The sequence below is a fragment of the Lepidochelys kempii genome, chromosome 2, assembly GCF_965140285.1.
Source record: "Lepidochelys kempii isolate rLepKem1 chromosome 2, rLepKem1.hap1, whole genome shotgun sequence".
In the NCBI taxonomy this organism is placed as follows: Eukaryota; Metazoa; Chordata; order Testudines; family Cheloniidae; genus Lepidochelys; species Lepidochelys kempii.
The window spans coordinates 221920067-221945404 of NC_136381.1; the positions used below are offsets into that span (position 1 = coordinate 221920067).

General features: G+C 42.2%; 1 protein-coding gene across 2 annotated transcripts in view; it reads left to right on the forward strand.

Moving 5' to 3' along the window:
- The window catches only part of SLC25A13 (solute carrier family 25 member 13), a 131778-nt gene that overhangs the window by 26676 nt on the left and 79764 nt on the right, over positions 1-25338 (forward strand). For both annotated transcript variants that reach the window (XM_073333879.2, XM_073333880.2), the window contains 3 exons: positions 6938-6991; positions 17466-17608; positions 23687-23802. In XM_073333879.2, the coding sequence (XP_073189980.1) occupies positions 6938-6991; positions 17466-17608; positions 23687-23802 (313 nt within the window). The remainder of the gene's footprint in view (positions 1-6937; positions 6992-17465; positions 17609-23686; positions 23803-25338) is intronic.

The window sequence follows — 25338 nt, forward strand, 5'->3', positions numbered from 1 at the left end:
AGACCTGCAGTCTTGATTTAAAGCCTTTAGGTGATGGAGAGTCCAGTACATCCCCTTGGAATCTGTTCTAATGGTTAATTATTCTAAGTGTTAAAAATATGTATCTAATTTCCATTCTGAGTGGTTCTAACTTCAAATTCTGGCCATTGGATCTCGTTATGCTAGATCTTTGTCAGCTATATTAAAGAGGCCTCTAGTATTGGAAATCTTCTCCCTCTGTAGGTACTTATAGATCATGATCAAACTGCCTCCTAACCTTCTCTTTGAGCTAAGTAGATGGAGCTCCTTAAGTCTTTCATTGTAAGTCAGGTTTTCTAGTCCTCAGATAATTTCTGTAGCTTTTCTCTCATCACGCTTCTTTTGAAAGTTGAAAAAGTGAAGCGCGGACTCCAGAACTGGACTCTGGGAGGATAAAAAGAGCAATTATGGAAAGTGGGATGGAGGGATCATATTTGACCCCTCCTTTTACCTCCAAATCTTGCTGTTTCTCCTCCCACAATCTATTGAAAGTTCATCCCATCCTGTCTGGGAGAGACTAAAACATTTGTTGATACCCTGATCATCTCCTTTCTGGGTAATTACATCTCTTCCTACCTAAAAGTCATGTTACCCCTCCAGCCCTTCCAAAATATGCCCACTAAAACTTTCTTCTTCTTCACCCATTACTGACCATATCACCATTACTCTGGAATCCCTTCGATGGCTCCACTTCCTCACCACATCAAGTTCAAACTTCTTATACTTACCATCAAGGCTCTGCATGCTTGGACATTTCTTCTTATGTTTCCTGCTGCACTCTGTCTCCCTCTTTCATCTCTGTTCTTTTTCCTATTTGTTTCCTCTGTTCTTTCTGTCCTATTTGTGAGATTCACTCCCTATCCACTAATCCACCACTCCTTTTCAAATACCTCCTAAAGACTTGCTCCTTGAATATTAAGTACAATAAATAAATTAGTAGTTAATTATTTTAAAACCATCCAAAGTCCAATGTGTTCTCTCCTTTTTGATTTTTAATGTATCGTGTCTCTATGTATCTCTTAAATCATAAGCTTCTCAAGGCAAGGACTGTATTCATTTTGTGTGTTGGTCCAGGACTTGGCATACTGTCACTGCTGAAGTGACTTATTAAAAGTATATGTTAAAATAAACTGGTGGGATGACTGCATATCAACAGAAGCAAATCACAGCTACAAGGAGTTAGCAGAAGAGGATCTGCTATAAATACAAACCAAGACAAGGGAACGTAAGCAAAATGAGTAAAAAAACCACACTTTTTCCCAACCTGGGAATCTACTCAGTCCTCTGAGCCTGATTGGAGAGTACCTCTGTTTCCCCACATATCCTGCTCCTGTTTCTCCAACGGTCCTTTCTATAACCCTTATCCTGAACACCTTCGCTAGTGGAGAGAAATAGGAATTTGGTGTTTAACCCGTGGTGTGCCGGGGCCAGGTAGTGCTTCAATAGTCTGTTGTACAGTTAACTAAAACAATTTAATATAATACACAAATATTAAAAAAAATTGATAATTGGATAAAATTTTCAAAAATGCCTAAGGTACTTAGGAGGCAGTGGCCCACTGGCTTAACATTTTTTATCCATAGATTCTCATCTAGTATGTCACCCACTTTCATGAATATTCTGTAACTTTGCTTGTTACTCAGAGCCTGTGTTCAGTTTCTCTTCAAGTTTTTAAAAATAAATGTTGGAAAGCTTTATCCACTAAATGTGTCTTAAAAAAAGTGGCCGGCTTTTATAAAGCTACTCTGTGTATAGGGCAACAACCAACATTTTCAGATGTCTCTTCACATGATGAGATGGATGCTTTGCCTATCAGTGTAGTGTTTTGTTTTTTTTTCCCCCAGGGGGGACAAGATAGAATAGATACTATTTGTGAGTAACAAAAGATTTTTAATAAGGAATTTCTGTGAATGTCAGTCAATACGACATTGAATTGTACCAGAGTGGAAGCAGCATAGTAGTGTCTGTGGGTCAGTCTACACTAGGCCAACTACCTGTTGGCTGACAGTGGTTTAGGCAACAGACTCCCCTAGTCTACCCTCAACTGGTTTAAAAAACTGTTTAACTACTGGTGTAACCTACTGGTGAATGTGTGTTACAGGTCCCCCTTTGTGGTCATCAACAGAGGATGAGAGTTGTTACAGCTGCCATGTTGGGAGTATTATCTCTTTAGTTCAGGCTATAGCAGCTCATGTTTTAGGTCTGTAGGTGTCTGGTTCAATCTCCAGAGTCAGCCAACATGTCAGCTGGCATACCTGGAATGCAACAATTTTCAGCATGATTTCAGAAAGTGTACTGAAGACCCTTTTCACAAAAGACAGCCATCATCGGCAACAGGTCACTTTATTGGTGTGGGCGAGGCCTATGTGTTTATCTCTTGAGCCTTGTCTGGATTAGGGAATAAACAACTGTAAATATTCCCACTGTTGCTAACACTGGTTCAACTCCACTGGAATCAGCCCCATTGAATACTGTAGATGGCTTATGAACTCCAGCTGCCTCCTTCAGTATCAATACAATACTGAAAATGGCTGCTGGAGTTGGAGAGCCATTTGTGCTAGGTTTCTCAAAGTTGTTAATGGCATTGGAATTGAACCTGTATGGGTCACCGCTATGTAACTATCAAAACTGCCATTTCTTATCTCCTCCCCCATTTTACCCAACAATTTCTACAGGTATATTTTTGCCACAAATTGACAATGTGGGGGCAGTGTAAAACTTAATGACAAAATTAATGGTGCATGCAATGTTGTACTGATTATATTATTTATTTTATAGTCAATAGGTTTTTTAATTTGCTTATAGTGCTGCAGAATTCAACACAGGAGTGCTGCAGAAATCAAGGGACCTTTCTACAGAATTTAGATCTAGCTTACTGTCGAGCGTACAGAGTCTTGACCATAGGCTCTCAAGTAAATAACCATCTTAATAAAAGAAGATGACACTTAGATTATGCATGTTTTCAGACTCTCAACCCCACAATTTTGCACGTAGCCCTGATGACTTTCGGAAGAAGAGCTACCAAATGTTGTTAACTCCCCACAAAGCTAGTATACAGTAAGTAAACTTACAGGGCTTGCTAATAGATCCAGTTGTGCAACTTTCAGTGTAATGGGAGACATCTGGTTAAAGCCTATTCTAACTAGGTTCTAGCACACTTCAAATCTTATATTTGTGCTCATGCCAGCTTCCTCATCATGACTTTTCCAGAGGTATCCATAGTTGTTTTAACTTTTGAACGTGGGTCTGATCAAAACTCATTCTCTATGGAGAAACTCTCGCTGGCTTCTTTGAGCTTTTGGATTAGGCCCTAAGTGTTCAGCCTGTGAACTCTTCCAGATTCTACTCCTTGAAGTCAGAGGTCAGTTTTGTTTTCCTTCCCAGGGCTGACAGCATTTGCTGCACTAAGTCACTGAATCCAATTCAGTTTGTCTTTAAATAAAAGCAAGTTTATTGGAGAAAATAGTGGGTCACAAAATATGAGACTCAAAAGGCCACAGAAATTGTAATCAGGATGTTTTAAACAAGTGTTGGGGCATGGTGAGAGAGGGAGTCAAAATTGGGTTTACAGTAGAACCTCAAAGATATGAACACAAGTGTTAGGGACTTAGCAGTCTAGCAGACGCCCTGTAAAACCAGAAGTCTTCAATCAAGCAACAGCATAGACCCCCTCCCCCCCCAAAAAAGAAAAAAACCCAAATACTGTGCTGCATTGGGGCTTAAGCGACTGGAGGGTCGGGGCTGCAGTCACAGGGTCGGCAGGGAGATGTGTCAGGGCTCTGGGCGGAGGCGGGGCTCGGGGCTTCTGACTTTCAGGACCACTGAGGCGTTAGACTGGGGGGAGTGCTGCGGCTTGGGGCTTCAACCCCACAGCACCGTTCCTGACCTCAGCAGGGGAAGTGGGGGCAGGGTCATGCTCTGGGGATCAGGGCTTTAGCTACGAGGGGAGTGCCGGTTTTAGCGCTGAGCTCTGGTACCCCCCCCCAAGCTGAAACCGGGAATGGAGCTGTGGGGCTGAAGCCCCAAGCCCCAGCGCTCTCCCCAGGTCTAAAGCCCTCAGCCATGGTGCTCCCAAGGGATAGACACCCTGAGCCCCTAGCCTGGAGCCCTGGCGGCCTGTAGGTCAGAAGCCCCAACCTCTCCCTGCCCTGAGCTCTGATCCCCCACCCCCAGCCCTGCGGCTGCAGCCTCAACTCCTCCCTGAAGTCCATAACATCTTGTTCAGAGTTACGGACCATTTCAGAATTACGGACAGCCTCCATTCCTGAGGTGTGGCTAACTCTGAGGTTCTACTGTATAATTAAAGGTAAAGTAATTAAATAGTTAAAATTGTAGGTATCGATTCTGCAAGTGCCTCCATGTGGGTAGACCTCTGTGCCAGTGGAAGGACAAATGCAAGTCCCAACTGTGTAGTCTCTGCTAGGTTCCATAATAAAAATAGGGTCTGCAGTTAGAGTAGTAGCACTTGTTGTTTTTGTCAGTTATTTTTGCCTGAGGCTGCAAAATAATCACTAAAGTTGCTCTACGTTTTTGAAAAAATACACACACACAGTTTTTACCAAAAAAAACAGTTTCTGATAAGTTTTAACTTTCTTCATCTAGCATCATGAAGAAATTTCTCTTTGTACAGTTTCCCACACCAGCTTCTAGCATAGGTCACTATGCTGTTGTATAGGTCCCCACCCACCCCCCAACCCATTCCTCTTCAGTACACTAATAGAACCCACGGGCAGGATCAAGATACCAGACAAGCTGGAGAACTGGTCTGTTCAGTTAAACATTGCTTATATTTCTATTTAGGTTTATGCTGAAGAATAATAACTTTTGATGTCGTTTCCAAATAGCCAGTTTTTAACTTGACAAGAATTTACTTGATATCCCCCACTTGTGTTTTTCTTTAACCCATAATGGATGGATCTATCCAAAATAGGGCTGTCAATGAATTGCAGTTAACACATGCGATTAACTTAAAATAAATTAATGTGTTATTTTTTTAACGAGCATTAATCGCACATCAGGGTACTGTGCTCAAAAGGGGCACTGTTGTGTGCCTCTGGGGCAGCGTGCCCCTCCTCCTGCTGTCCTGCTACACTGCTGCTCCTGTGCCCTGCCCCCATGCAGCCGCCCCAGCCAAGCTGCTTTGGACTGCAGGGCAGAGTGGGAGTGGGTGTGGGGCTGATGTCAGGGTGTCCCCATCCCCCATCCTTGTACTTGGTTGCCACTGAGCTGGGATCAGGGGGAGCCTGTCTGCTGCTGGCTCAGGAGCAGGGCTGGCCTTAAGGGTGGGTGGGCTGGGCCAGGCCACCGACTAGGACACTGTGCTCAAGGGGGGTGCCTCCTGAGCAGGGGTGTCCCTCCTCCCCTTGCTTCTCTGCTGTCCTCTGCAGCCGCCGCTGCTCCTCCTATCCCCACCCTCCTTGCCTTGGAGCCGCTCCTGACCAAGTGGCTTGGGACTGGGAGTCTCCTGTCTGCTATGCAGAGCAGGGGGAGGGAGGCTGATGGGGTGTCCCAGTCCCTCTGCCCGTGTACCTGGTCTCTGCTGAGCTGGGGTGGGGGACAGGGAGTCTGTCTGTGCCGCTGCCTCTGGGTCAAAGTGGGAGCTGCCAGCAGCTGCTGATGTGTCCACAAGCGTTCAGGCTGGTGAGTGCTCTGCTAAAGACACAGCGAACTGACACGCTCCCTACAACACACACTCACACCCTGTCTCTCTCACATATTCTTCCCCCTCCAACACCTAAAAAATTTAAATAAATGGTATTCTATTGTTTAACAGTACAGTTAAAACTGTGATTAATCACGACTATTTTTTTTATTCTCGCGATTAATTGTTTTAATAGTTTGACAGCCCTAATCCAAAAACTTTCTGAAAACCCTAAGTTAACTGTTTCAGAGTAGCAGCCGTGTTAGTCTGTATTCGCAAAAAGAAAAGGAGTACTTGTGGCACCCTAGAGACTGACCAATTTATTTGAGCATAAGCTTTCGTGAGCTACAGCTCACTTCCTCCGAGGAAGTGAGCTGTAGCTCACGAAAGCTTATGCTCAAATAAATTGGTCAGTCTCTAGGGTGCCACAAGTACTCCTTTTCTTTTTGCAAGTTAACTGTGCGCTTTGAGTAGCTTTTACAGGTTATAGCTCAGGGGTGGGCAAACTTTTTGGCCTGAGGGCCACATCAGGGTTGCGAAATGGTATGGAGGGCCAGATAGGGAAGGCTGTGCCTCCCCAAACAGCCTGGTCCCCACCCCATTCCACTTTCTGCCCGCTGACTGCCCCCCTCAGAACCCCTGACCCATCCAACCCCCCCTGTTCCTTGTCCCCTGACCGCCCCCTCCCAGGACCTCCGTCCCTAACTGCCCCCCCCCCCCGGACCCTAGCACCTATCCAACCCCCCCTGCTCCCTTTCTCCTGACTGCCCCCCCCCCCGGGACCTCCTGCCCCTTATCCAACTACCCGTCCCCCCGCCCACTTACCATGCCGGCAGCAGGACAGGATTATTGGAAAGCCTGTGAGATGGGTGGGCGCAAGCTATCATTAGTGTAAAGTGGGGATAATATATATCTTATAAAGCACTTTGAGATCCTGAGATGATAGATGAGGTAAGTGCAAAGCTATGTGATGAGCATGGAATAAATGCTTAGATACAGGAGATTAGTACTTTGGAGGGAGTTGGTACTTTGGCAGATATGCAACCTGCAGGTTTAAGAATTGAAAAATGCATAGGAGAAATATTTAAAGCAAAAATGTTGAATAACTTAGTGTAATGTTAAGTGAGTAAGCATGACCAGCTAAATCAATTGCTGATTTACCGAAGACAAACATTTATTTTCATCATTAATTCTATTGTTTGAATTTTTCCTTTTAAATGACATTTTTACATCTTTTGTATAAAATATGCATACTAATGTAAATGTATTTACTTGTAGGTGGCTCTAACCAAGAGAGCTGATCCAACTGAGTTGAAAACAATATTTTTGAAGGTATGTATAAAGTAAATATTTTTACTCTTTCAGACTAAAATTTTCATATCTTTTGATCCTTTATTGTAGCATTCAACTCTTGATAGTTTTTTCAACCATTAATCATTCACCGTATTATTACCATGTTAGACTTAAATACAACTATCAAAATTGAACAATGCTCACCAAGAAGTCAAATACATTCTTGAGTGATTATTGTATTGGCTCAGGAAAATATTAATATCTTGGAAAGAAAGTGTTCAGAAAAAGGGAAGGGAGTTTCAGTACTGTTCCTACACAGGGTAAAAATGTTGGTGAAGACGTGTTGCTGTTAGACCACTGGGTAAGCGGTCTTCTACCCTCTGTGGTGTTGCACTTGTGCATCTTCTTCCCTAGAGGTGCAGGCAGGATCAGCATATGTAGTGATTGCAATACTTGTCAGTTTCATGTTATTTTTGCTTCCCCTGCTGGGCTGCCATGGATATATTTGCAGGAGCAGTGGAGGCCATAAGGCATTATCTTCTTCCCCCCAGAATTTCAGAAATGGCACTTGAAATCTTAGAAAAAACCTTTTTTTTTTTCCCACCCTTAAGCAATGAGATTTAACTAAAAATGGATGTTTCCTGGTTTTTGATCTCAAAATGAACAGTATTTTGTTCTGGTATATCTGCATACCCACCACTTCCGGCTTAGGACTTTATTTGCAGATGTCTTACTAAGGATCAAATTTGCAAGGAGGCTTCATTGTGCTTCTGCTTTCACGTGCCTACACTTCTGAAGCATCATCGCTTTAACGTATATCGGTGATGGTGCTTAAAAGTGTGCAAATGCAGTAGAACCTCAAAGATACGAACACCAGAGTTATGGACTGACTGGTCAACCGGACACCATGTGAAACCAGAAGCAACCATCAGGCAGCCGCAGAGACGGAAAAAAAAAAAGCAAATACTGTACTGTGCCTGTATTGAATCTTAAAGGTAGGTGCATCTTGGCTGCCTGTCCCCACCCCTATCCTCACACACGGGACACCCACTTACAGCTAGGAAGTGAAGATGCTCGGATTCATAAGCAAAGCTGTGAGCACCGATGGCTGGTGGAGCAGGAGCAGCACAGGGATCTGTGCTGCTTTCCTGTAAGCCGTGGTTGCTATTTTCACCTCCCCTCTCCCGGCTGGGGGTAGGTGGGCGGGCTCTTTTTTACCCACCCACCCCGGCCCAGAGCAGGGGACAAGCTTCCCTGGGCCAGTGAAAGAAACTGCCTCTGGAACCTGACCCGGAGTGTGAACTGATGGAGATAGAGGCCTGTCTTTTAGAATTTGGCTCTGTCTAAGTCTAATTTAAAAGTAGAGAGCAAAATAGTTCTGTTATGAGAAGTTCTATCAGCTGATCCAAAGTGACTACCAGAACATAACAAGGTTGTTGTAAAGCTTGGAAAACTGATCACTACATTGTGGTGCAACAGAATTTATGGAACACCTCTGATTGCTTCATAGTAAAAAGGTTTCGGAGTAGCAGCCATGTTAGTCTGTATCCGCAAAAAGAAAAGGAGGACTTGTGGCACCTTAGAGACTAACCAATTTATTTGAGCATAAGCTTTTGTGAGCTACAGCTCACTTAGAATCATAGAATATCAGGGTTGGAAGGGACCCCAGAAGGTCATCTAGTCCAACCCCCTGCTCAAAGCAGGACCAATTCCCAGTTAAATCATCCCAGCCAGGGCTTTGTCAAGCCTGACCTTAAAAACCTCTAAGGAAGGAGATTCTACCACCTCCCTAGGTAACGCATTCCAGTGTTTCACCACCCTCTTAGTGAAAAACTTTTTCCTAATATCCAATCCAAACCTCCCCCACTGCAACTTGAGACCATTACTCCTCGTTCTGTCATCTGCTACCATTGAGAACAGTCTAGAGCCATCCTCTTTGGAACCCCCTTTCAGGTAGTTGAAAGCAGCTATCAAATCCCCCCTCATTCTTCTCTTCTGCAGGCTAAACAATCCCAGCTCCCTCAGCCTCTCCTCATAACTCATGTGTTCCAGTCCCCTAATCATTTTTGTTGCCCTTCGCTGGACTCTCTCCAATTTATCCACATCCTTCTTGAAGTGTGGGGCCCAAAATTGGACACAGTACTCCAGATGAGGCCTCACCAATGTCGAATAGAGGGGAACGATCACGTCCCTCGATCTGCTCGCTATGCCCCTACTTATACATCCCAAAATGCCATTGGCCTTCTTGGCAACAAGGGCACACTGCTGACTCATATCCAGCTTCTCGTCCACTGTCACCCCTAGGTCCTTTTCCGCAGAACTGCTGCCTAGCCATTCGGTCCCTAGTCTGTAGCTGTGCATTGGGTTCTTCCGTCCTAAGTGCAGGACCCTGCACTTATCCTTATTGAACCTCATCAGATTCCTTTTGGCCCAATCCTCCAATTGGTCTAGGTCCTTCTGTATCCTATCCCTCCCCTCCAGCGTATCTACCACTCCTCCCAGTTTAGTATCATCCGCAAATTTGCTGAGAGTGCAATCCACACCATCCTCCAGATCATTTATGAAGATATTGAATAAAACCGGCCCCAGGACCGACCCTTGGGGCACTCCACTTGATACCGGCTGCCAACTAGACATGGAGCCATTGATCACTACCCGTTGAGCCCGACAATCTAGCCAGCTTTCTACCCACCTTATAGTGCATTCATCCAGCCCATACTTCCTTAACTTGCTGACAAGAATACTATGGGAGACCGTGTCAAAAGCTTTGCTAAAGTCAAGAAACAATACATCCACTGCTTTCCCTTCATCCACAGAACCAGTAATCTCATTATAAAAGGCGATTAGATTAGTCAGGCATGACCTTCCCTTGGTGAATCCATGCTGGCTGTTCCTGATCACTTTCCTCTCATGCAAGTGCTTCAGGATTGATTCTTTGAGGACCTGCTCCATGATTTTTCCAGGGACTGAGGTGAGGCTGACTGGCCTGTAGTTCCCAGGATCTTCCTTCTTCCCTTTTTTAAAGATTGGCACTACATTAGCCTTTTTCCAGTCATCTGGGACTTCCCCGGTTCGCCACGAGTTTTCAAAGATAATGGCCAGTGGCTCTGCAATCACAGCCGCCAATTCCTTCAGCACTCTCGGATGCAACTCGTCCGGCCCCATGGACTTGTGCACGTCCAGCTTTTCTAAATAGTCCCTAACCGCCTCTATCTCCACAGAGGGCTGGCCATCTCTTCCGCATTTTGTGATGCCCAGCGCAGCAGTCTGGGAGCTGACCTTGTTAGTGAAAACAGAGGCAAAAAAAGCATTGAGTACATTAGCTTTTTCCACATCCTCTGTCACTAGGTTGCCTCCCTCATTCAGTAAGGGGCCCACACATTCCTTGGCTTTCTTCTTGTTGCCAACATACCTGAAGAAACCCTTCTTGTTACTCTTGACATCTCTGGCTAGCCAGACTTCATCGGATGCATTCAGTGGAAAATACAGTGAGGAGATTTATATACATAGAGAACATGAAACAATGGGTGTTACCATACACACTGTAACAAGAGTGATCATTTAAGGTGAGCTATTACGAGGGGGGGGTGGGGGGATCATGAAGTTGGGCCATTTCCAGCAGGAGAGTGAGTTTGTGTGTGTGGTTTTTGGAGGGGGGTGGGGGGGGGTGAGAAAACCTGGATTTGTGCTGGAAATGGCCCACCTTGATTATCATACACATTTTAAAGAGAGTGGTCACTTTGGATGGGCTGTTACCAACAGGAGAGTGAGTTTGTGTGTGGGGGGCCGGAGAGTGAGAAAACCTGGATTTGTGCTGGAAATGGCCCAACTTGATGATCACTTTAGATAAGCTATTACCAGCAGGAGAGTGGGGTGGGAGGAGGTATTGTTTCATGGTCTCTGTGTATATAATGTCTTCTGCAGTTTCCAAAGTATGCATCCGATGAAGTGAGCTGTAGCTCACGAAAGCTCGTGCTCAAATAAATTGGTTAGTCTCTAAGGTGCCACAAGTACTCCTTTTCTTTTTGCGAATACAGACTAACACGGCTGTTACTCTGAAACCTGTTACTTTGTGTAATGACCCATTCACCCAAGTACTCATCTAGCCTGAAACTGCCATAGCTGGGAAACCATGGAAGCTCTGATTCTCCCCGATGTTGCTTCCTATTTCAAGGGAGAAGGAATCTCCTTTAGTTGTGGGCCAAATTTTTTCCCCTTACATGGCTACCTGAGACCATCCCTCTCTTAGTGATGAACAAAACTCTTCCAGCCCCTATTATAATATATGGTGATACAGACCAGTAATCAAGCAGTTTGCAAACACCTAAAAGATAATAAGGTGATTAACAGTCACTATGGTCTGTCAAGAACAAATCATGTCAAACCAACCTAATAGCTTTCTTTGACAGGGTAACAAGCCTTGTGGATGGGGGGAAGTGGTAGATGTGGCATATCTTGACTTCAGTAAGGCCTCGGGCACTGCAACAGAATTTATGGAACACCTCTGATTGCTTCATAATAAACAGGTTTCGGAGTAGCAGCCATGTTAGTCTGTATCTGCAGAAAGAAAAGGAGTACTTGTGGCACCTTAGAGACTAACAAATTTATTTGAGCATAAGCTTTCGTGAGCTACAGCTCACTTCATCAGACATTGCATTCTATGAAGTGAGCTGTAGCTCACGAAAGCTTATGCTCAAATAAATTTGTTAGTCTCTAAGGTGCCACAAGTACTCCTTTTCTTTTTAAAGTAAAAAGAAGATCTGAAAAAGGAGATTGTGAAATACATTGCTACCTTTTCTATAGTTTCTGATCCAGGAAAGCACTTAAGCATGAGACTAGTCTCACTGATTTCACTCTGACTTCTCATATGCTTTAAGTTAAGTCTGTGCTGAAGTGTTTTAGTGGATTTTAGTCTTAGGCTGTGATCACCACAATAAGTTTTTTACAGTAAATGCCTTAAGGCAGGGGCAGGCAAACTTTTTGGCCTGAAGGCCACATCGGGTTTCGGAAATTGGATGGAGGGCCTGTTAGGGGAGGCTGTGCCTCCCCAAACATCCAGGCATGGCTCGGCCCCTGCCCCCTATCCGACCCCTCCCTGCTTCTTGCCCCCTGACTGCCCCCAGCCACCCATGCTCCATCCACAGCTGCACCAGGACAGGGAGTCACGCAGCACAGAGCACCAGGTCAGGCCGGGCTCTGCAGCTGCACTGCCCTAGGAGCTCGCAGCCCAGAGCATTGTGCCGGCAGTGCAGTGAGCTGAGGCTGCGGGGGAGGGGGAACAGCGGGGGAGGGGGAACAGCAGGGGAGGGGCCAGCGGTGAGTCTCCTGGGCTAGGAGCTCAGGGACTGGGCAGGACAGTCCTGCGGGCCGTAGTTTGCCCACCTCTGCCCTAAGGGTTTAATGGTACAGTGAATATAGCAGTGTATAGCTAGTGCTCCCCAATGGAGAAAAGTAGAAATGTGTAACGAGCAGGGAGAATATGGATGTGTAGGAAAGTTTCCCTTCAGATCAATTTAGATTGTCAGAGTGGGGGAGGTGGTACAATGGGGTGACTTCTTGAATCTTACCTTCTTTTGCAAAGGTGTTGAAAGATAAAGATCTAATACCACACTAAATTCTACCCAACTTCATGAGCTCGTTGTAGACTCTTGTGAATTTATAACTGTGGGGAAAATGGGGGGATATAGTTGCTCATCTGTGTACTTATGCACCTGAAGCTAGACATTCAGTTATGAAAACTGAGTCATAAAACACTGTCTCAAAACTGGTATCTGTCAGGAGAACTGGCCTTATGGGAGGTGTTCTTGTGCTCCTTTGAGCAGGCCAGAAGGATTCCAATGACTTTTATTGCAAGAGTTACTCCTGGGGGCATTCTGCGCCAAAAAATTAAATATTCTGCGCACAATATTTTAAAATTCTGAAAATTTTATTTGTCAAAATAACACTACATAATCACACCAGTTTCAGTTATTTTGAAATAAATTATGACACTATAAATACTGTCAACAGGTATGTCTGTAACAATATACATACACACACAAACATTGTCCCAGGAGTAGAGAGTTAAAGAAACCCCTATGACAACCCAGTTCCTGTTTCTCTGCCCCTCCACCCCCAGAGCCCAACCAGGGAGCCAGACACCCACAATCCCTCCCCCCAGCTGCCCCGCTCCTCCTCACAGCCCAGATACCTGCACTCCCCCCAACCACGCAGAGCCCAAAGATCCAGAGGAAGAAATAGCCTGATGCTCGGTTCCAGGCTTGCATGGAGTTTCCTGTGCAGCACACTCTCCTTCCCTCAGGGCATGCTGGGAACTGCAGCTGCCAGGAACCCTCTAGCTCCCTCCCTCTCCCCTCAGCAGTGTCTTCTATGTGCAAGTTGGGTTCTGCTGAGTCCAGTGGCCCCTAGTGGCAGCTAGCAGCACTGCAGGCCTTTTATGTGGGGGAAAGGAAATTCTGCACGCACAATGTTAATGTCTGTAAAGTTCTGCATTGTGCAGTGGTGCAGAATTCCCTCAAGAGTAAAGAGTGGGGAGAAGAAGTGTGGTCCACAGAGAGAAGACTCTCCCTTTTGGAAAATATTAGATGGGTTTTCTCAGAACAGTGTGAAATTCTTCTAGGGCATGTACACAAGCATCCTTCCTAACTGTGCCTCTGAAGATTAACTTCATCATGTTGGTTGCCTTCAGCTGCTTGAGGCCAAGAATCTGAGGACCATGCTAAGCACAATAGCAAATTGTCTCACCTCCTCCCACCTTTCTACTCCTCACCTGCACCTTCCTCTATTAGACTGGAAAGTAAAGTAGATAGTTCAGTGGTCTCAGGAGTGAAAAATGATCTGAATATTTTGCTCACTGTAATGCAGAAAGTGCTACACCAGTCACTGAGATGGGAGAGAGTGGGTGCATCACACAGTTATACTGTATTAAGGACAAGTTATGGCCACAAATGTTAATTAAGCTGCCTCATGTGAATGTAATTGGTGGGGCCAATCCAGTTGTTTCTCAAGATTGATGGATCTGTATTTATGAATATAATTTAACAGCAATTTTCCCCTATTGCACTTGAGTTAAAAAAAATCTTTGCCAAAATAACATACTATAATATTACATACAATGTAGAAATAAATATAGCTATCAAATTAAATGCTTCACATAACCCAGTCTAAATCCTTAGTTGCTTATAATCCATTTTGCCATTTTTAATTAAAAAAACAAACCAAGGTCCCAGTAAAATGTTTGTAAACCATTTCTAAAAATGTGGCTGAACTGGTTAATACTTTACAATCTGCAATGTATGGAAGTAAGTAACCAAAAAGGTGTTAAGTACTATTGTATTAGATCAAATTCTCTGTGGGTATAATTGCCAAAGTGGAGAAAAGAGATGATTGTGAAGGACGATGTTTTTTCCATGCCTCTGTTCCCAAACCCAATAGAACTGATGTTTTTTCTTTTGTTATGATAATTTCCAAGAGTAACTCTACTTTTTGTAGCCGTTTTACCATAACCCCTAAGAGATTAGACTTTAGTCAAAAATGAGCAAGTTGACATTTTTCAAGGTCATTTTCTATATGTAGTGCAGAATACGTGATTGGATTTCAAATATGCGAGTAAATCACAGTGACAAGAAATGGGAACACTGAAACCCTGTGCTGCTTTCTGTTATTGAGTGTCCTAGCAGGGGGTCAGCCTGGAAGAAAAAATGAAATATAGAAGATAGACTGGCTGATTTATTTGATTTGTTTCTCAATAACAGTTGTGTTAAAAGTTTTTGAGTCTGGGATCCTTAAAGATTGTTTTCTTGCAAGAGATTACATTGAAATTAATGGATCTGCTAGTTTTTATACAATTGGAAATTCCTCCCAGCATCTCGGCTAGTGAGCTTGCTTTAAAAATAAGTATCTATTGCAATATAAATCCCATAATGTCAACCAGCATATGTGCGCCAATGTAAGTAAATTAGTCTGTTTTTCGTATGATTTTTGCCAATGCAGAACACTTACCTTGAGGACATTACTGTACTTGTATAGAATTGGAAAAAAATCCACATACTGCTAACTCTCAGAAGGATGCCAAAGTGGAGATAGCTAGAGTAAACCTAACAGTACTCAGCAGGCACCAGTGGGGATCTGTGAACTGAGAACTGGTGGTTTCCTTTCCCTGTAAGAGGAACGGCAATGTAAAACAAAATGCATGTCTTTGAAGTATGCCACAAAATAGCAATAGACACCTAATTTATTTTATTACTTCAGTGTGGGGAATGCGCTTTGGGGAGTTCTAGCAATGTTTTATCATCCCACAAAAAAAAAAAAGCAATTAGCAAGTTTCTTTCCTGTTCAGCACGTTTGTTTTCCTGATATAGATCTGTTTTCCTTGAAGCAAACATATGGTGTCATAAATACTGCCTAGATTTTTCCTTTACCATTGAGTTAAACTTATTTTCCCCCTAAAACTTTTTATAGCTGATTTGAGGAATAAGGCCATATTTACCTTTTTATACATGTTGCATATTGACACAAAATTGCCTAGATCGGGGGCATGAACGTATTTGGGGAAGGGTAGGGGACACAGTGGTGAAAAGGAGAGGAAATCTTGTAGCTGAAATATTATTTTTAATGTCAGAGTACTTGGACCCCATTGCTTGGGATCTCCTGAGGCTTGTCTGTTTGGCGATAACTAGTGCTGTTGCACAGGTGGTGTGCCGCATGTTAACAGAAACATAAAGAAGGGGATAAAGTCCTTGGTGTCTCTTCCTCGGCTGCTGTTTGGGAGCTCTGGGTCTCCTGTTTTTAAATGCATGAGGTCTCCACTTCTATGTTCTTGATTTCTTTTTATATATATATATTTTCTTTTGGAGACTCTGTGCTTAGTTCAGCATTGCACAGGGAAAGGAAATATACTCTTGTCAAACCTACACAGGAAGATAATAAATACAGTAATGCCAGGTGACTTTTTGTGGGGGGTGGGGGAGGTAGGCCAATACAATTAGGGCATGTTTATTATTGCTTTTCTTGTTCTTTTCCCTTCGTCACAGGCATTTTGGTTTTGTGGGGCGGAGTGCGGTGGGGGCGGGAAGGGTTTGTTATTCTGGAACAAAATAATTTATTCCAGAATAGTGTCCTCACAGAGGTGTTATACTGGAATAGCTAAATTATACTGGAATAGCTATGCTGGTCAATTTCTCTCTGTAGGCAAAGCGTAAGATATAACACCGCATAAATAGATGTGGAAAAATCAGGCCCTTACTAATTTCTATCCTCTTATTTATATTTCCAATCTTTCTGCATAAATCCTATTTAAGTATTCCTGCTGTTGATTCAGTATTCTCCAGGACAGTCGTTATTTCATTAAGACTCACAACTTTTACATGAATAAACCATGAAAGAGTTTTTAAAAACAAAAGGCAAAATCTTAAATCTTAAATAAGAGAACAATGTTCCTTATGCTAGTAAAATGACTCACTGAAAAAAGAAGAATATTCACAGTGCAGTATCTGACTAAACTCAGACTAATTAGGGATATGCTTTTATGACAAGGATCAGGCTAAAGACTTTTTGTCATGTTCTGTTACACACAGGGGAGGATTTATCTGTGGAAGATGGCTGAAAGGAAGCACCATAGGGTGCAGGCTTTCCCTGAGTATGACTGACTGGTTGCTTTTCTTTCCATTTGTCGGCAAATGCTCTTTGGGGACAGAGTTGTTTTAGTACGCTCAGTAGTCCAAAGTTTATATGCCAAAATGGTGAGATATTAGTAAATAATGCATATTTCTGTGCCTGGGAAGGTGGAAATGAAATAATGATCTAAGATTTATGCATACCCGTGGAGACTGTCCAAGGTTACTTTGTTGGGGTTTTTTTTGTACATACTGATCATTTGCATGTTTTTAAACCTTGTTTTGTACCTGTAGTACACTCTTAATGTACTTTGTAGCTTTTGCAAATTAAGGAATGAAAAAAAAATAAACAAGCCATTTGCATCTCCTTGGGCCTAGAATACCATATACTATCTCGCTGTTGGGCAAAACACTTAAGACTTGGTTCAGGAAATCATCCTTAATTAGGAAGATTATTAAAGCACATTCTTAAGTCCAATGGAAGTCATTTTAAACATATGCTTCATAAGTGTCTTCCTGAATCAAGACCTTATTGCAGAATTATATGCTATTTTTAAGTTAAATGTATAAGAATTGCTAATATTGTTAGTATTGTTGGGTTTTTTGTATCTTCTGACTTGAACCCTGCTTATTATGCTTTTGATTAATGTATTCCTGTCTGTGTTACTCTCTTCTATCTTCCCTACCCCCTTCAACTGTTTGTTTCATTTACTTGTTACATCTTGTTTTAATGTAGATTGTAAACTCTTCTGGGCAGGAATTGTCTGTTAGTATGTATATGTGGAACACAGTGGCCCTGATCCTTAACATGAGCCAATGGATGCTGCTGAAATGCCAAAAAATATCAATTTAGAGACTAATTCATCTGAGACAAATATTCTCTTTTTTTTGTTTTACAGTATGCAAGTGTTGAAAAAAATGGAGAATTTTTCATGTCTCCTAATGACTTTATCACGCGGTACCTGGGAATAATAGGAGCTGGGGTGCCCAATCCAAACACTGTGCAGCTCCTGGGAGGTGTGGTGGATCAGACTAAGGATGGGTATGTCTTGTGTTTTTCATTCTAATTTAATGAGTTTAGAAAGTATATAAACTGTTCTTTTAAGAGAATCTTATCTCACCACTGTTCATTCATCTGTATTGAATAGCACTTTGAGAAACTGCTCATGTACCTGACCTAAAACTCCCAATTCAAAGAGACAAGCAAGCCTTCAATATCCACCACAGTGTAACAAGCAGAGAGCACTTTGAAAAATTTATCTAGAATGTATCAGCCCAAGCAATAAGCCTACAGCTGGAGTGAAAAACACTCTGAATCTCTGCAGTTAAAAGACTCAAACAGTTATACTCTATTATGCACTGTACATAATTGTCATATTGCTAATCACCTTTATATTTACTAAATTATTTTTTTAAATTTAATAAACCTCTCTTGCTCTTGTCACTCCTTTCTTTCCCTTTCCCTTTTTCTTCTTTTTTAGATCTTGGTGACCAAATAAAATAAGGTGTGGGGGGGAAGGAGGGGGTGGGGGAGAGAGAGAAGGTCTGACCAAAGCAAGAGACACCTTTGCTGTTTCCTTACATGGTTCTGAATAATACTAGTGAAAACGTACAAAGCTCTGATCTGGTTTTGCTGTTGCTGAGCAGATCTCTTGAGCAGCAATCAAGGGTTTGGAGCAGTCTGTTGGCAGACTTGGGAAGACAGCATTTATGCAGCTTTTAGAGTCACATTTAGAAGGTTGACTTGGCCAACAATCAAGGTTATCCCTCCCCCCTTTTTTGTTTTGTAATGCAATCATAGGTTCTGCTGTTGATACTTGCCCAGGCAAGCTGCTGCCTCACACTAGGTGAATAGATTTTTCAGACTCTGCCTAACACTGTCTTTAGAAAAACTTAACATCCTTAAGTCCATAGTTGTGGGTTTAAAAAAATGAAGAACGATGTATGTAGTAGGGAGTAAAATATAAAAATGAAGCATGAATAGAAAATGCATATTCTTTCCAGCATGAGCACATACAACCAATTGCTTTCATGTTCATTTTTGTGCCCTTTTTCCCGCCCGACTTAACCTCGCAAACCTCCTGTGGTTAGGCACTATGGACCTTGCAGACAAGTTAACGTGATGATTGCGATCTCTGGGAAGGAATTCTTTAAAAGGTTACATAACTATAATGTGGTGAGGATGGCTTTAAATGGATTATAACTGGAAATGATAAACCCTTTCCAGGCTTCCACCACTCTTCTCTTCGTTTGGTGTTTTAAGGCTGCTTTTTCTACATTGTGGATCTTCAAAGCCATTTTGTAACAGGAAGATTGTGAGTATAATACATAACTTTATCCTACCTTAGTGGAGGCTGGTGCCACAGATAGCAAAATTACAGCTGTAGCCTCTGTTAAATCATCACCAAATTGGGATTTCATGACCCTATGTTATATTGCCTTTTCACTACTGGAGTTTTGCATTAATTTTAGTGTAGGTATTTGTGCTTGTGTTTCAATGGCTACTAATCTAGAGTGGATGGTGCTTCTCTCTGCATCCGGTAGCAACAGCCAGTCACTGAGGCTTTTCATGCCCTTAGCGTGTCTTTGGAGAATCTCTTGAATTTTCTAGTCTTAGTTGTTACATCACTCTATGAAAAATGGAGGAGGTTCAGAAAGTGAAAAGGATTTGATACGTCCCTGTAGCACCCTGTCACAGGATTGTTCTGCCACATGTACTCAGGCATTCGTGCATCATTCTGATGATGACTGAAGTTCTCCGTGATCTCCAACCTGAAGCAATCATGTTTTACTTGGCTCACTCTTGCTTTTGGTTCCTGTAGTTAAATTCTCTAGCACTGGCAACAGGTGGTCTCCTCTTCTGAAATTCACTCCATCCTGGCATTCTTTCAAAGCCCAGATCTGCAAGCTTTGGGGAAAAATGCAAGGCTGCTCTTGCTAGCTCAGGCTTTTGGGTGACTGATGAATATTCATAGATTCTAAGTCCAGAATGGACCATCTATCATCTCATCTGACCTCCTGTATAACACAGGCCATCTACAGGGAATGTACCTTGCAGGAAGAATTGTGAATTAATGTTGGTGTATTTTTTAATTGCTGTGAAATATGCAAGTGCAGAGTTTGTGGGTGCTCACCTAAATGTGTTCTAGAGATATTGTGGCAGCCATTCCATTGCCTCCAGGCCTCACTCCAGTCTTAAAGACCATCTGGCCCTCAGGATGGCCAAGTGCAGTCACTCTTACTGAGAGAAGCTTCAGTACTACCATGGTGGATGCTCAGACAGACAAGGAGGACCATGAAGCAGCTCCTGACTCAGTAGCAGAAACATCTTGGTTGCTAAGGACTTTTTACCTTAGAGTTGGGGAGGCTCTTAGTGTGCTCCTCCCCCCGCAACCCTGAGATCTGGGCACAGAGTTTCACACTGTTTTTTTCCCCTTTTGTGCAGATGGGGAGGCTCAGGTAACTCTTTGGTACTGTCCCTTCAACTCTGGATCCTGTGGCATGTGCTTTGCATCGTGGAGACTGGGTGGACTGGACAGAAGAAATAGGATTCTGGGGGATGCATGTTGTCCCCTGCTTCCCCCAAAATTGAGTTGGAAAAGAGAGTGCAGGCTAAGACTGTATTGTCTTTTACATGGATCTCCCCAGTTGCAACCATGGACAGACTTCTCTTGTTGTGGAGCTGCCCTGCCAGGAATAAAGGAGTTGAGGGTTACCACAGATGCTGCTGCTGGTGCAGCAAAGATCCACGGTTTCCACAAAGATAGCCCTGGCCTATTGTAGATCCCCCCTTTTTCATGCAGAGAAAGTCATGTCCTCACATCAGGACAATGTGTCTATGCAAGGGGATCCTGTGAAAGAGTTCTTCCAACTGATCCCTCCTCTTCTTAATTATAAAATAATTGGACTTGCTTAGATTGGATTACAAATATCTTCCAACAATACCTTGGTATATACCAAGGGATGTCATTGACGCAGCAGTCCAGGAGTTACTCATTCTGCCTCCTTTAACATAATGTATTTTTGTGTGCTGTTGTACTTTAAATGCCTGTCTAACAAAATAAGTATTTACTTTATATCTCAGTTATTTTGGACTGCAGTAACTAACACACTTCACTGAGAAATACTGTGTGCTTTATTTTTAGAAAGGACAAACCATTCAAAAATAACACTTGGAAATGCCAACATTTTCCATTATTTTTGGATATAAATTTATCTCTAATGCACCAATTTACACTGTACTTAGTTTACTTAGGTTAGAGCATAAAATAATAGATGTAGCTTCAATTTGTGTCTCATTATGTTATCATACTTAAATTGCTGATAGAGTAAAACATATGCATTGATTACATAAGAAACCTCTTCATCATTGGATTTGTATGTATTATTATGGTAGGTAATGGCTTTTCCCTTTCATGATTGCATGTGGACTTTTCTGATGGAAAGCATTACATCTGCTTGGGACTCAGATTCTACAGCTATGACCACCAATATAAAAGCTTGGATAAATAGATAGGGAGGCAGTAAATTGTGTTCTTGATGAACCAAACCCAGTGGGTGGATTTGGTTTGTAACTACTGTGTATGGGTGTTAAAATTCAGGATTTCATTCTTTCCTGAATAAGTTATAAAACAGAATTGCCAATGTTAATAGGGGTAGGGTGTTTGGAGACAGATTTTAACCAGTTAAATAAGATATCTGCATGCTTGACTTATAATTTGTAACCATTTTAGTACTTTCTCTTTGCATTGTTAAAATACAGGACTATTAGGATTTTCTCTATGTGGGCTTTCATGTTATAAATGAATACCTATTTATGTAGGTAAAATAACTTAAGTAGTGTATTGAAGTTCATGTTAATACTGCTGTTTAATGACACCTAATGATATTCAATGAAGGGTTATGCTAAACCAGAAAGAAAATGTGTTACCCAGGCAACTGGCCTTGTGCGGTATAGAGCTTTAAGCATATGGCTATGTAGTACACATTATTGCAGCATCTTTAAGCATTAAGAACCACGTGTAATTGACTGTGAAAAATTACTGCTCAGTTACTGTATTGTATGGTCATAATAGAAGTAAATGAATACGTCATTGTTGTTAGAGTAGATCTGTTGGGAATCACTAGTAGGGTAGTCTGCTTTAGGAGCAAAAATACAATAAGAAGAAAATAGCTGGTTTAATTAACATGTAAAAATTGGGTTAATTTGAATTCAGCTGGCACAGCAGATATTAATGTCTCTTCTGTAATATCTAGCTAGAACATCACATTGGTACACTTAAAGTCTTCCCATAACCATGAATAATTGTTTTTAAAAAATGTATGTAGGTTATTTCAATAATCTATCTCAGACTTATTAGGGGTTTTTATTACTTGGAAGTACTGACAGAGAAGGTGTTCCAAATTAAAAAAACTCCTGCTGCATCCTTCAATGCCTGGAATCTTATTAATCCTCGTCTGGTACACAGAAAGTGTGCGCGATGTGCTGTTTCCTTATGATTTGTCAGGTTCTGTAACTGCTATACCCTTACTAGCATTGCATGCTTTATTTATATTATATATATTAACCAGTCCAACATGATGTTTGGCTGTTACCTTCAATGCCTTGTTTTGGGCTTGTTTCACTATTTAAGGATGTAAAGTAGCTGCATTTCCATTGCTAAATTCCAGCATTGCTGCTGTGGGCTGGGGTTTTCTGTAGATATTTTTCTTTCTAGTATGCGTAATGAGTTTTCTAAACAGATCTGCTCCATCCCTGCTTGCACCATTGATGCCAGTCTCAAACCTGTTTATCTGGTTTTCTTTTACAACCATTTTAAAGTCTTTTTCATGCCTTCCCTGAGGCATGAAATGCCCTGCCTACTCTCTTCTCCAAGATGCCTTTTTCTCTCATTGAAATCCCCTTTAAAGAATTGCTGCTTCTGCAGTGCCACCAAGAAGTGAGTGAACTACAATATAAGTAATGATTAAAGAAAAATCTAATATTCCTTCCTCTGGGCTTTTACTGTATTCTGTCTACTCTGTCCATCCTGCTTAGGCTGTATACTCTTTGGGACAGGAACTGTTTTCATTTTGTCTTGTTCAATATCCGGTACATTGTCAACACCTAACAAATATTAATGAAAAATAATAATTTCAGTTCTATTTATTTTGCTTAGATTGTAAACAATAAATACAAGAGTAATACACCGCTTTATTACTTTGGGTTTGAAGAATTGAACTCTTGGTTACGTTTTAAGGGTACATATTGCCATACTGGATCAAACCAATGGATCATTTGGTCCCTTATCTTTTCTCTGACAATGGGTGCTTCCGAGGAAGTTTGAAGAAACTGCATCTCCCACAGTCTCAAGAAGAAGATGTTGAGCCCCCACTTTGTCCATCAGGTACAACTCAGAGAAGTCTGAACCCACCAGACTCTTGGCAGATTATGCCAGAGGAAGAATAGGAGATTTTCATACACCTAGTTCTTGATTACTGTGTATGAATTGAGTGGAGGAAAGATACTTCTTCTGCTTGCATCTCTGCACTTTGAATACACTGTAGAACCTGACTGTACTAGTGAACTTGTATAAACAGCTCTCTTGGCGCTTACCTGTGGTTTGATAGGTGACCCAGGCTACTATTTGAAGAATTGTGGCATTGTGTGCAATATCCAAGGGCTGCAGTAGGTGACTAGTATGTTACTAGCATACAGAGAACACATTTTGCTTAGTCCCCTTTGAGATGATTGACAGCACTGAGGTCTTAAAGGGTGAGCTTTTGAAAAGTGCCTGAGTGACTTAGTCCCATTGAAAGTTAAAGGGACTCATGCTCCTGAGTCACTTGCATGGGATTTTCAAAAGCACCTAATTAGTTTAGTAATGTTACACTCTGCTGTGAATTGCTAGTGAAAAAGGATTTTGCGCTCTCACCAGAGTTATTTTTATCCACTGGTGTAACAGCATGTTGTCAATCCTTGTACTAATATGTTTTGCAACATGTTGCATTGAGAATATCTTGTACCATTGTTCAGTCAACACTTTAGTTGTGCTTAGCCTTGCATAGTTTGTGTTTAAATTGTAGTTACATTTTCTATGAGTTAATTGGTTTCACGCCATTTTACTTGTCTTATTTGCAGGCTTATATCCTTTCAAGAATTTGTGGCATTTGAATCAGTCCTTTGTGCTCCAGATGCATTGTTCATGGTGGCCTTTCAACTGTTTGACAAAACTGGCGAAGGAGAAGTTACTTTTGGTAAGACTTACTATGTTTGAGCTTTGAAATATACAAAGTTAAAGGGACATGGTCAACTTAAAAATCAGACTTTTGCCTGAAAATATTTTATCTATCATTATATGAAACAACTAGGGTGTTTATAACTGAAAGCTATTTGAACAAAATAATTTTTTTTTTTCAGTTTACTTTGTGCACTTGTCTTCGCTTTGTGTACAGTCCTTTTCAGTGTTTCCTCTGTAGAGTCAGTCACTTTCTTCCTTTGCTTGTGTGGGTCTTTCACATAGCACGGTGAGGGTGGGGTGCACAATTATTGTAAAACCACACCCCCAAAAAAACAACCAACCCCCAACTGCAGGAGGACTTGAGGAGATCCATGGCTCAAAGTTAATTTGAATAGTTTTTTTGTTTAAATTGGCTAATTTCAAGTTGGTTTCAAGTTGTGTGTATTTGTGTTGAGAGAGAGAGAGAGTTGACCATGCGTTATCCCCTTTAGACACATATTACAGAATATCCCTGTCTATAGTGAAACTGATTGTTTCAACAAATCAAAGAACTAAAGGCTCATGGAATACCTGTGATCCTACAGGTTGTTGCCTCTTTCAGAGCTCCACTTGCTTGGAATATTAGTGAATGATCTTGAAACAACTAAAATTCCTTCCTCTGTACTCAGATACTGAATCAGTTTAGTTCCACTTTTTAACACTGAATTCTTATTGGTTTATTTATCCTTAACCCAGTTGTTTCCTCAGGGTTTATGTTTAGTTTTTACACAGCATGAGAGTCTGTATAGTATTGAATTTCAAAAGGAAAAAGTGCTTCAATTCAAATAAATAGAAAGTAGTTATCTGATAACTTTTTTTAATGAATCAGAGGGTGTGTTGAAGAGAACAAAGCCCAAACTTTGCATAAAATGTGGAAATGTAAATGAAAGATTCTTGTTTAAAAGTTAAAAATATTGGCCTGTCGTATTTCTCAGTGACATTATTGTAGGTTGTAGATTCTCCAACTCCAAGGGAAAGTATTGAACTCATGATAAGTGACTCATGGTAAGAAAAGAGCTTGCAAAGGGGTGGCTCAATTTCAAACTCAAGGATTTATCTGCTTGAAATTTTTCTCTGTTGACATCCCTTTTGTATGAAGAAACCTCTATGCCAGAGGTGGGCAAACTATAGCCCACGGGCTGCATCCGGCCCATCAGACCTTTTAAACTGGTCCTCGAGTTCCCACCAGGAAGCATGGTCTGGGGGCTTTCCCCACTCCCCGTGGCTCCATGTGGCTTCCGGAAGCAGCGGCATGTCCCCCCTCCGGCTCCTACGCGTAGGGGAAGCCAGGGGGCTGTGCACGCTTCCACCACCCCAAGCACCAGCTCTGCAGCTCCCATTGGCCAGGAACCGCGGTCACTGGGAGCTGCAGGGGAAGCGCCTGCGGACTGGGTAATGTGCAGAGCCGCCTGGCTGGTGCTGCGCCTCCGCGTAGGAGCTGGAGGGGGGACATGGCGCTGCTTTGGGAGCTGCTTTGAGGTAAGTGCCGCCAGAGCCTACACCCCTGACATTC